The following is a 12,967-nucleotide window of genomic DNA, read 5'->3' as shown; positions in this document are numbered from 1 at the left end:
GTGAGTTTAGTGCATCAGGCTGTTCCATGCATTTCAGTAATGAGTCAGATGGCACAGTACTATTATTACACAGTCAATAAAATTTGACATCAACTCACATAAGGCGACATGAGGACAAATGACCAAAAGCTTGGTTAAACAGGTAGGGCTTCAAGGAGCTTCTTAAAGGCAGAAAGAGGTGTAGAGAGGTAGTGTCTCTCTGGAGTTAATCCTTTATGATTTTAACCTGACTTGATATCAAAAACATATTGGGCTAAATGTTTGTCTTCACCACCTAGACAGTAAACCAGCAGAGCAGGTCACCTCTAATGAGATGAAAATTAGGAAAACAGGCAGGAAATCTATTCTCCTATATTACCAGCCAGATGGTAAGGATGAAAATTTACTCCATTAATATTTAAACTAAAAATCTCTTCCTGGTCAATAAATACAAATATCAAAACATGACACCAACTAAAGCTAGGATCTGAACAAAATTCCATCTACTCTGCTCTAATGATTCCCCCAAACTTCTAATGTGAATGTTTCCACTTCCCACATCAGACATCTTAACAGTCAATCTGATTAAGACTGACAGTTTGGGCAATTTTCTGCTGTGAACACGTACAATCCAAGACATCACTGACATTGTCCAAAGCCTTTTCATATAGAATCCTCGCAATCAGCACAGAGAAGAAACTTTGATCAGAACATTTTGTGTTTGATTCAAATCCAGGTCCTGACAGTAAAACGATGGCTTGTTAACCCATCGCGCCACCCAGTTCAAAGGATTGATTTTATTCTGGCTTCTTTGTGAATAATGCCTGATATTGTTTTGAGTTGACTTGACTCCATTATTGAGATGACAGGTTGCAATGAAGAATAATGGGTGATTGGATACTGTGATGCAGTATTGCAATGGGTGTTTCAACCTGGAGTTATAAAATTACCAGAAAATAATATGCATGCTTCCATGTAAAACTACACTGATGACAGAAAGTTGCCTTTCAGTTTAATAAACATTTGTTAGCAAGGGACAACTAAATATCATCTGGAACTAAATGCTTTGCTACAAAATCATAATAGGACAGAGAACAAATAGCCAAGTAAGTTAGAATTCCATCAGGTAAATATTCCAATTGTTGAAGTTTATGTATATTGCTTAGCATGCTGGTATATATTCCTGTGGAGTGTTATTTTTATACAGGCATGAACATATTTTAGTGCTGTGCACATCTATAAATCAAAAAAACCTTTGTTCTTGTATTGCCTAACTGTTTTATTGTTTCTTGACAGATGACACAGCAGCAAACAAATCCCAAGTTGGTAAGACTTATTCTGTTAATTTTTGTTTATGACTTAGATCATCATCAAATTGCCCAAGTTTAAAATCTCTAATTTCCCCTTATCACCATATACTTTACTGGTGCCTTTAACAGAGTAGAGGGAAAGTAATTGCTCCGGTTGCTATATATAACAATGTTATAATTGTGCGCCTCAAAATTTCCTCTGGATAGAACTTCCTTCTTCTGAACTTGTAAAGATAAGAGAGCTATGCAGAGCATGGATTAGAATAATATACTTAACTTGCAGGACGTAATTCGGAAGGATTTAAAAAGCAAAGGATTCTGCAGAGGGTATTCCTGTAGGTCATTAAGAAGGTTGCAAGAACTTCCTTTTACTTTGTAGTAGCATTCCATTGCTGAGTCAGAAAGCACAGAGTTTGCAGTCCCTCCCTGACAGTCCTGGCCATTGCAAACTGGAGCTCTGGCTCTGAATTCAGACAACAAGGATGCTAGTATCTGATGAGTGCAGGTGCTGCTTCCATTCCTGTCCACCACCACCACCCCACCACACCCCATCACATAAAATGTGGGAACCCATAAAACCACCCCCCGCCCCCCACTAGAGAGGACTAACTACCAAATGGGCTGGTTACGGCCACATAAGGAGCTTTCATGTTTTGCCTATGAGATAGTAGATCGACCTGTTAATCCTCACATTTCTTCACAGCTTTCTCCAAAGGGAGAGTGTGAAGGTATGAAAACAAGAACATGAATTGCCTAGAATCTTGAAAAATAGATCCAGAGTTTGAAGTGTTGTCTAAGGGACATCAACAATTACGTCCAGAATCCACTATTTGAACATAAGACCATGAGAAACAGGAGCCGGCGATGTAGGCCATCTGGCCCCTCAGGCCTGCTCCGCCATTCAGTAAGATCATGGGTGATCTGATCATGGCCGCAACTCGTTTCCTGCCTGCCCCCTTAACCCTTGATTCCCCTGTAGATCAAAAATCTGTCTAACTCAGCCTTGAATATATTCAATGACCCAGCCTCTACTGCACCCTGGGGAAGGGAATTCCAAAGATTAATGATCTTCCAAGAGAAGAAAATCTTTCTCATCTCTGTCCTAAACGGGAGATCCATTATTCTGAAACTGCCCTTAGAACTGTGTTCTAGATTTCGTTACGAGAGAAACATCCTCTCAGCATCTACCCTGTCAAGCCCCTTCAGGATCTTATATGTTTCAGTAAGATCGACTTTCATTCTTCTAAACTCCAATGAGTATACGTCTTTTCACATAAGACAACCCCTTCATCCCAGGAATCAACTGAATGAACTTTGTCCGAACTGCCTCCAATGTAAGTATATCCCTCCTTCAATAAGGAGACCAAATCTGTACACAGCACTCGAGATGTGGCCTCAGCAATGCCCTGCATAGTTGTAGCAAGAATTTCCTACTTTACACCTCGCAATAAAGACTAAGATTACATTTGCCATCCTAATTAATTGCTGTACCTGCATGCTAGATTTTTGTGTTTCTTGCACGTAGATATCCACATCCCTCTGTATCAGTGTTCTGTAGTAGCTCTCCATTTAAATAATATTCTGTTCTTCTATTCTTCCCATCAAGGTAGATAAGCTCACATGTTCCCACATTATACTCCATCTGCCAATTTTTTGCTCAATCGCTTAACCTATCTATAAGCATTTGCAGACCCTATGTATCCTCACAACTTCCTTTCCTATCTATCTTTGCATTTTCAGCAAATTTGGCTACACTACACTCGGTCTGTTCATCCTAGTCATTAATGTAGATTTTAAATAGCTGAGGCCCTAGCACTGATCCCTATGGCACCCCACTACTTACAGCCAACCTGAAAATGGCCTATTTATCCTTACCCTCTGTTTCCTGTTAGTTAGGCAATCCTCTATCCATGCTAATAATTACTCCCAACACCTCAAGCTCTTATCTTGTGTAGTAACCTTTTATGTGGCATCCTATTGAATCCTTTTTGGAAATCCAAATGCACTACTTCTACTGGTTCCCCTTTATCCACCTTGCTTATAACATATTCAAAGAACTCTAATAAATTTGTCAAAAACAATTCCCCTTTCATAAAACCATGTGGATTCGGCTTGATCACATTTTTATTTTCTGGATTTCCTGCTACTGCTTCCTTAGTAATTTTTTTCCAATGGCAGATGTTAGGTAACCGGCCTATAGTTTCCTGCTTTCCGTCTCCCTCCTTTCTTGAACAGGGATGTTACATTTGCAGTTTCCCAATCTGCTGGGGCCTTTCCATAATCTAGAGATTTTTGGAAGATCACAACCAATGCATCCACTATCATTGCAGCCACTTCTTTTTAAGGTCCTAGAATGCAGGTCATCAGGTCCAGGGGACTATTCAGTTTCTAGTCCCATTAGTTTTCCTAGTATTGTACTTTTTTTCTAGTGATAGTGATTGTTTTAAGCTCCCCCTTTCTTTCTTCCCTTTGATTTTCTACTGTTCTTGGGATGCTTTTTTGTGTTGTACCACGAAGACAGATACAAAATACTCGATCGAAGTCTTTGCCATTTCCTTGGTCTGAATTTTCAGCTCGGTGGACGGGCGTGATTGGCGGGCCCGGGATCAGTCGGGAAACAGACCCCCGACCGCGATTTCATGCTGGCTGGCCAATTAATGGCCAGCCAGTGTAAAACGTGTGCTGAAAAGCTCAGTGCTGCCGGGGTGGGGGTGGGAAGAGGGTGGGCGATGACGTCAATGCGGGCACGGGCCAGTGCTGACAGAAAGCTCCGTGAAGGCAGAGAACTGCTGAAGACCTGAAAAAGCAAAAATAAAGGTTTCAAGAGCCGAAAAAAGGGTCCATGCATCATAATCAATCACCAGAAAATTTAGCATACGAAAATGATGTCCACAGAAATTTATTAATATTCTATTTCATCACAGAAATCTCATCCCGCCCATGGGTGAGGTTTGATGAAAAATACAAAGGCCGCCTGGCCGATTCACCCGTCCGTCAACTGTAAGTTTAGACGAGCAACGGAAAATCGGAGTCAATTGCGTCGTTAATGGGCTTAATTGCCTTCTTAATTGTCAGCGGGCAGACTTCCGACTTTTGCGCATGCCCACCGACCAAAATATTGCGCCTGCGCAGGATGACATCGGGATGCTCACGCGACATCATCTCGCGCTATTTTACATCCAATCTGGTCAGGCCTGCGCTTGCCCGTCAGGCGTAAAATTCAGCTCCTTGTTTCCCATTATTAATTCCCCAATCTCGTTCTCTAATGGACCAAAGTTTATTTTATCTAATCTCTTCCTTTTTATATACTTGTAGAAGCTCTTACGGTTTTTCGATTTGTTGCTAGTTTACTCTCTTTCTAATTTCTCCCTCCTTATTTATTTTTTTGGAGACATGACCAGTTGAAAGTGAGCAAATCTGACATCATCATACTTTAAATCCTCAATTAGGGAGGCATGGATTAATCAAGTACAATCAGCATGGATTTATTAAGGGAAGATCGTGTCTGACTAACAATGATTGAATTTGTTGAGGAATTAACAAGGAGGGTCAATGAGGGTAGCACATCAGATGCTGTCCACTTGGATTGTAACAAGGTTTTTGACAAGATCTCACATGGCAGGCTGGTCAGAAAAGTAAGGGTCCATGGGATGCAATGGCAAGTGACAAGTTGGATCCAAAATTGACTAAGTAGCAGGAAGTAAAGAATAGGCATTTTTGTGACTGGAAGGCTGTTTCCAGTGGGATTCCACAGGGCTCAGTATTAAGTCCCTTGCTTTTTGTGGGGTATAGCAATGATTTAGACTTAAGTGTAGGATACTTAATTGAGAATTTTGCAGATGATTCAAAAATTGGACATGTGATTGATCATGAGGAAGGTATAGGAGGATATCAATGGATTGGTCAGGTGGACAGTAAAGTGGCAAATGGTATTCAATCCAGAGAAATATGAAGTAATGCATATAGGGAAGGCAAACAAGGCAAAGGTATACACAATAAATGGAAGGATGCTGAGAAGTGTGGATGAACAGAGGACCTTAGAGTTCATGTCCACAGGTGCTTGAAGATAATGGGAAAGGTAGATAAGGCGGCTAAGACAAACGGGATACTTTCCTTTATTAGCTGAGGCATAGAATATAAGAGCAGGGGGTTTATGCTAGAACTATATAAAACACAAGTTAGGCCACAGTTAGAGCATTGCCGACATTTCTGGCCTGAATTTTACCCTTGGCGGGTGTGTGCGATTGGCAGGCCCGTGACCAGTCGGGAAACAGGCTGCTGTCCATGATCAGCCCCCGACCGCGATTTCACACTGACTGGCCAATTAAGGCCCGCCCAGCGTGAAACATGTCTTCCCAATGGTCGGGAAGGGCCAAGCAGGGGCAGGAATCTATTGGCCACCGGGTCCAATGGCGACTCAGCAGGTGGTTTAGAAATGGCACAGGCAGCTCCTTGAAGGCTGCCAGGGCAAAACATATCTTCTGCATGCTGAAGACCGAGCATTCACCCTACCCCCCCAGTTTTCAGACGAGTCCCTCATGATCCTCCGGGAGGAGGTGGCTGCCAGGAAGGAGGAGGCCACCGCACCTGACAAAAAGAGCTTGGGAGCAGCTGGCAGCCCAGGTCAGCAGCCACGACGTTGTGCGACCCACATGGGTGCAGTGCCGCAAAAGGTTTAACGACCTACTGCGCTCGGGAAGGGTGAGTACCGTGTTGGCATGGATCAGTGTGGTGAAGTGTTAGGGTCCAGCCTGCCCCCTGTGGAGCTCAGGGGTGTTGGAGTGTGAATGCCCTGGCTGCTTGGACTGAGTGCCTTGCGGCTCAAGGACCACGACTCGGATGTGCCCTGCAAGGTGTTCCTCAGGTGGGGTTTGCCAGGCTGCAATGGCGCTGCAGGTAGAAAGTGGACTAATCAATGCTCCTCTGTCCTTTCAGGAGAAGACGAGCCACAACAACATAGAGAGGTCACGGACAGGTGAAGGCCCCCCAAACCTCCTAATCCTCACAAGGTTTAAGCAGGACGCCTTAGAGCTGGAGAGGTGCCATGCACCTCGGTCAGCTGGTGGCGGAAAGGCTGGGGTGTCAGATGAAAGTAAGGGTGCAGTGCACAGAGGTGAGAGTTTTGGATGGTACAAACATTCTTGTGTAGTCTCTTCATTGATGGCAGCCTCAAAACTGGAGTCCCCATTGATCATTGAAAGATGATGGCACCATGATGCAGATCGCCATTGTCTCACCAGGGTGCCTGGCATGCACAGTGACAGTGTGATGACTTCATCTAATGACATGTTGTTGTTCTCCCTTAGATTCTCCAGCATGCACTCAATCTCAGGACCCCGCAGATCCACCCCTGACGCCAGAGGACTCCCGGGCTTCAGCTGCACCTGCGTCACACCTGCTCTCTGAACCAGGCACCAGCGCAGATACCAGCACCTCAGCGGGCATTAGATCTTTGGCTAGAAAGCCGGAGCACAGTGGTGAGGGCACTCCACATTCACTTGAGGAGCAGGCAGGGGCAGTGCCCAGGGCGCCGTCAGTCGGAGGATTGCTGGAGGCAAGAATGATACGGAGTCGAAGGCAGATGGTGAGCCTCTGGAGTTGTCCATTAGACGGCAGATGCTAGATGTCCAGCGGCATGTGCGGGAGGATCTGGTGGAGATCCATGAGGGTATGCGTGCCATGGTCTCTGTTGTGGAGGAGTCCATGCTGAGCATAAGCACTGCGTTGACCCTCACGACCGACCCTCCTCCATTGAGAAAGTGGTGATTCTCATGGAGAGAAAGCTCCAGGGACAGAATCAAGGGTTCCTGAGGCTGTGCTCAGACCTGCAAGCCCTCACACAGGCAATGACCTCAGGTGGTCAGTGTGGGAGATGGATGAGGCACCCAGTATCTCAGCTAGGTGCCCTAGCTGTGGCAATGGCAAGCAGGGAGGTCCAGAGCAACCTCATGTTGGCACACGAGCTGCCTGTCATCTCTGCGAGCTCCTCTCAGGGAGCTCTGGATGATAATAGCTGCTCCTCCGGCCCTCTGCCAGTGACCGTGGCTTTGATGAAGCTGCGATGACTGGAGAGATGCCAGCCGTGGCACTGGCCGCACCCCCACAGGAGACAGCACAGGCTCCACTAGCCAGAGGACGATTGCCAAGGTCATCAAGGCCAACAAGACACCAGAGTCAGCAGGCTGTCTCCAATGCCACTTGCAGCGAGATGGGGGTACAAGACACAGCACTCGCCAACGTAAGTTTAAGGCACCATGAGCACAAGAGGGACTGTTCACAGGTGATCTTCTGTTCTGTAATGTTTTGTTTATGTCTACTGGTCTAGGAATGAAGGCCAGAGAAGGTTATGTTAATTTGGATTGTGAAAATTACATAAATTTTGTTTTTTGTCATAATGGCCTGATTATGCTTCATCTTTTTATTTCTTTGGTGCAGGGTACGCCAGTATGTAATGCCGGACGTGAGAAGCTCTAAACTTTATTGCACAGGCACTGAGTGGACTTTGGGTTCAAATGAAAGGGTCACTTCAGACATCCGGGATGGAGGCGGCAGCCCTGGCATGAGGTTGAAGCAGATCTTTGGCAGCCTAGCTGAAGAAGTGTTGGATCAGGGAGTCCCTGGTGTCCCTACCTCCCTGAAGGATACAGAGGTCTGTCTTCACGTCCTCAGTGTTCTCCTCACCTTGCTCCTCTTCTGACTCACTACTGGATTCATCTTCTGCAGCCTGTGGAGCTGCCTCAAGATCCTCCTCCTCCAGTGGGAGCCCCCTTACCAGTGCCAGATTGTGGAGAGTGCAGCAATAAACCACTATTAGTGACACCCGCTCTGGAGGGTATTGTAGTGCGCCCCCTTAAACAGTCCAGGCATCGGAAGCGCATCTTCAAAAGACCGATGGTCTTCTCTATCACTGCCCTTGTGGAGGCATGGATCCTGTTATAACACTACTCTGCCTCTATTCTTTGGTGGTGGAGAGGCACCATAAGCCGCTTTATCAATGGATAGCCCTTATCACCCAGCAGCCATCCATCCAGTCGGGCTGGAGTACTGAATAGCCTCGGCATTTGGGACTGTCTCAGGATATAAGCATCATGGGAGCTGCCAGGGTACCTTGCACAGACTTGCAGAATCTGCGTCCTGTGGTCACACACTATCTGCACGTTCATGGTGTGGAATCCCTTCCTGTTAGCGAAGGCACCCGGCTGAGCCTCTGATTGCCACGTGTGCAGTTGATTGCACCCTAGATGCAAGGGAACCCAGCAATCACTGAAAGCCCTCTGGCTCGCTCAGCCTGGCTGGCCTCGTCCGTACAGAAATGAATAAATGTCATTACCCGCCTGAATAGAGCTTCTGTCACCAGCTTGACACAACTGTGCACAGCTGATTGGGACACTCTACAAATATCCCCCACTGACCCCTGGAAAGAGCCAGAAGCATAGAAGTTGAGGGCCACTGTGACCTTCAGAGCCACTGGCATGGGATTTCCACCCACACAGTTGGAGGTGACCTCAGGCCCAATCATATGACAAATGGAGGCCACAGTCTCCCTCCTTCGGCATTGCACCTCGGACATATTGAGGTAGTTGCATCGCCACCTGTAAACCCTGACAGCAGGATAGTGGCATCTTCTGTGGCCCCTTCTGCCTTGGAATACCTGCTGGCCCTGCGCCCCTTATGCCTGCGCCCCTCCTCCCACAGGTCGCTCCCCTGGAGGCAGCATTGGGACACCTGGTCTCCTCTCCCTTCTGCCCCTCTCTTCCTCCTCAGAGGAGGTGCCTCCAGCAGACACCACAATCCCCATTACCAGGGTTACAGAAGGCTGTCTGATACCTGGAAGGATCCACACGGTCAAAATCCTCCGGGACCTTGGAGACACCAATGAGTCCCGGAAAGAAGCCTAGAAATGTTAAGAATGAAGCTCAGAACAGAGATGAAGCTGTCAAATAAGCAACCAACAACAAACTATCTCCTAAGCTCCTCACTAGTCACACTGGCAATGCTGCTGACCCTTTTTATCTCGCCCATGGATGAGGTTTTGCAAAATGTAGGCTGCCCGTTTTGCCCGTGTGATGAGCGCAAAATTCAGGCAATGTAAAATCGGGTTCAGTTGGGTTTTTAATGGCCTTAAGTGGCCTTTTAATTGATGGTGGTTGCAGCTCCAACACCCACACGCGCCCGCTAATCTTAAGATTGCGCACGTGTGGGGTGACGTCGGGACGCTTGCCCGACGTCTTTTTGCGCTATTTTATACCTGATCGGGTCGGGCACATGCCCGCCTGCAAGGCGTAAAATTCTGCCCCGATCACCGAATTACATGAAGGAAGTGATCGCACTAGAGAGGGTACAGGGGAGACTTATGAAGATATTGCCAAGAATGGATATTTTTAGCTATGAGGAAAGATTGAATAGGTTGGGGTTGTTTTCATTTGAACATGGGAAACTGAGCGCAGATTTAATTCAGGTGCAGGAGATTATACGGTGTCCAAATAGAGGGGTCAATAGGTAAGAGGCATAGATTTAAAGTAAATGGTAGAAGAATTAGAGGAGAGTTGAGGAGAGATTGTTTACCCAGAGGTTGGCGGGGGTCTGGAAATCACTGCCTGAAATGGTCGTACAGGCAGAAACCCTTATCACATTTAAAAAACACTTGGATATGCACTTAGGGTATTGTAACCTATAGGGCTCCAGATCAAGAGCTGCAACATGTGGTAAGGCTGGTTAGCTCTTTTTTTGGTTGACACAGGCACAATTGGCCAAATGGTCTTCTTCTATGCCTTAAATTTCCTATGTTTCTATGGGCTGGATTTCACACTCCCCGCCAGCAGGTTTGAAGTCTGAGGTGGGGTACTCATAAAATCCAGCGCGTGGCCTTCCCACCATTTATCGCAGACCTGTCTGAAATCTTACAGGATCTTGGTGGAAGCATGGGTGGCCTCTTGAGGCACTTAAGTGGTCAATTAATGGCCAATTATGGGCCTCATCCTTCCCCATCACTATATTACCTATGGCATGGGGAGCCCAACACCATGTGGGAAGCCCAGCAGTTTAAGCTGCATGGTCTGGTGTTGGGCAAAGGTGTGGGAGGGAACCTCCTTTGCGCATCCTTTCTACCCATCAGAGGCACTACTCCCCCCAACCAAGATCACACTTTCCCCCTTTACCCTCCCCCTAGCCTCTCAAACCCAGCAACCCACCCCGTTTACCCCCCCCCCGGACCCTGGCAAAATTGCCCTCCACTTACCTTGGTGTTCATCTCCACTGGGGACTGCCTGTAGTGCCAGGAGTGGCCACCGCACATGCCTGGCACTGCTGGGACCACAGAGCTGCCAGCCATCTGATTGACTAGCAGCTCTCTGAGGTGGGACTTCCTGTTGCTCAGGGGCAGAAATCCCACCTCCAGCCTATTTATGGCCAATTGGCTGTTAAATGGTAGCCATTCTTGCCCTGGCCAGGCTCCTCACTGACTTTCTAGCTGGGGATGGGGGTGGGTGCCATGGACTATGTGGCACCCAATAAAATCCAGCCTTATTGCCAGAATTTTATGCTCCCCCACTGGTGGATTTTTGGTGTGTGAAATTGAAGGGAGTGGATTCCCTTCAGGTTCCCGCCCACCCCGACCATAAAGCGATTTTACGCTGGGGTGAGCAAGACTTCAAGACAGGAAGCACACGCTTGCCCCAAATGAGGCCCTTAAGTGGCCACTTAGGGGTCATTTCCTGCCCATCCTCAATTTTTAGGTTGTCGGGAGGATTGAAATTCCATGGGGGAGGCCCGAAAAAGAACAGAGTTACATCTAGGCCGGGAAATGGGGCTGGGCGCATCCATCAGAAGCCCCCTTCTGAAGTCGGGCACCTCCTCCCTTAAGGTCCGGTGTCCTCCAGACCACCCTCCCCCTCCACCGGCTTGTCCCCCAGGGAACGATCACCACCTTTGTGCACCCCCCCACAGGCCTTCACTACCCTCCCTGCCCTAGGAACCCCTTGAACTTAGCTGGGCCTTTGGTGCCTGGACTTGGGCTCCAACGTCCTCCTGCATTTCTTCTTCAGCCCACATGGAGAGCTGCATACAATCTGATTGGCCGGCAGCTCTCTCAGGCAGGAGTCCTCTAAGTCCCGCCTACTGCCACTTAACCCTCATCTGAGCGTGGGGCACTCAGAGTCAACAGGGATGTGCTCCCCATTGACTCCTCAGATGATGGGAAGCGAGACGCAGCCATCCAAAAAATTCAGGCCTGAGATTTCCTGGCCCTGCCCACCCACATCCATCTACAAATCATCAGGAGAGAAGAGTATGGCAAATTTAGTACTCAATCTCTAACTATAGCCTAATTTTTTAACTATGGCCTAATTTTTAAAATAGATACAAAGGTTTCTTGAAGTCAGTATATACTCAAAACATTACCCTCTTTAAGTGATGCTTGGATCAGATCTCTACAGACTCTTTAGGTAAAAGTAGCACTTAAGCCACAAAATCAGGTTGATAATGCTGAAGTGGAATCTTATTCAAAATAATGCAGGGTAATTTACTATTGTCAAACATTTTACAATTGGTAAAATTCTGACCTTTTCTACATTTCCTTTTCAGGCAACATGGGAAAATCTACCTTTCATTTCAACTCCGTGACAACTTCATTAGTTTCTGGAATTGTTATCCTGAGTGTGATGACCATTTCCTTTTTTATAACCTCTGTGATTCTTAATAGGAAACGGCAAAATAGTAGTGCTTTAGCTGGAATCAGAAATCCTGTTTTTAACTAGTTAGATCTGGGTAATTTGTATGGTTTTCTTATCTACATAATACAGCTGGTTAGCATATTTCCTGATTATGCTATTTTAGGGCAGGAGGTTATGAGATTTTTTTTGTTGTTCTAAGAATCAAGCATAGACCTGCTAGATGTTTTTGTAGTCTAGTTCATTTACATTTCCTACCTTACAGCAATGTCAGAAAAGAACACATAATTATTCCCACAAAATCTTCAATGATAGTTTAATGTAATGTCCCATTTCTTGGGCATGAGCTGGGATGGTAGAAGAACGAGAAGCTCTAGAAGGTTGACAGTGAGCTGAGCTGTTAGCAATAATGGTAGCATCCGCATGATATATTAACCTGGAAATGGAGCCCAACCATCCATTAAACTTAAATATGGAAGGGAGAGAAGAAATTGTGAGTCAGTTGTGATATTTAGAGAACTTTTTGACTAGATGTTTATGCTCACCAAGCTGGGGAATGTTAATGCAGGATAATGGCTCACCACTATTTCAGGCAACCAGTGTTGACATCAAGCATTCCCAGGTCAGAAAAAAACATTTCCGCTCTGGATCAGTGTGGCATTTCCATTTCCCACATCATGGCCTCATTAAGTGAGGTTGTAATTTTTGTGCCAAGTGGAAACCAGTTTTGTGCTGTGGGTCCATTTTTAGTAGAATCGGGTTGAAACTGCCAAACTCATATCGGACTTTTAACGACAACAGTTAAAGGAGATTTTTATTCTATTAGTATGGGCTGGATTTGACTTTATATCTCAGAAGCAACAGGTCAGCAAATTCAGTGTCACCCAGTTTGTTGGAAACATTTTGAAAAGTGTAATTATCACACTAGTTTGAAATGTCGTCATTGCGCAAACTTCCACGTGATTTGTTTCCTTTTTTGCTGACAGACAGATTCTATCTGTGTTACAATAA

General features: G+C 46.2%; 1 protein-coding gene across 1 annotated transcript in view; it reads left to right on the top strand.

Annotated features, from left to right (window-relative positions):
* Window positions 1-12,278, top strand: part of zpld1a (zona pellucida-like domain containing 1a) — a 67,136-nt gene extending 54,858 nt beyond the window's left edge. The window contains exons 10-11 of the mRNA XM_078560544.1: window positions 1,276-1,305; window positions 11,871-12,278. Coding sequence (XP_078416670.1) covers window positions 1,276-1,305; window positions 11,871-12,043 — 203 coding nt within the window. The 3' untranslated portion in view covers window positions 12,044-12,278. The remainder of the gene's footprint in view (window positions 1-1,275; window positions 1,306-11,870) is intronic.
* Window positions 12,279-12,967: the final 689 nt, after the last annotated feature.

This window comes from Cetorhinus maximus, chromosome 16, assembly GCF_964194155.1.
Source record: "Cetorhinus maximus chromosome 16, sCetMax3.hap1.1, whole genome shotgun sequence".
Classification (NCBI taxonomy): Eukaryota; Metazoa; Chordata; class Chondrichthyes; order Lamniformes; family Cetorhinidae; genus Cetorhinus; species Cetorhinus maximus.
The sequence above is the reverse complement of the archived record's forward strand: the minus strand, read 5'-3'. Positions and strand labels throughout refer to the sequence as shown.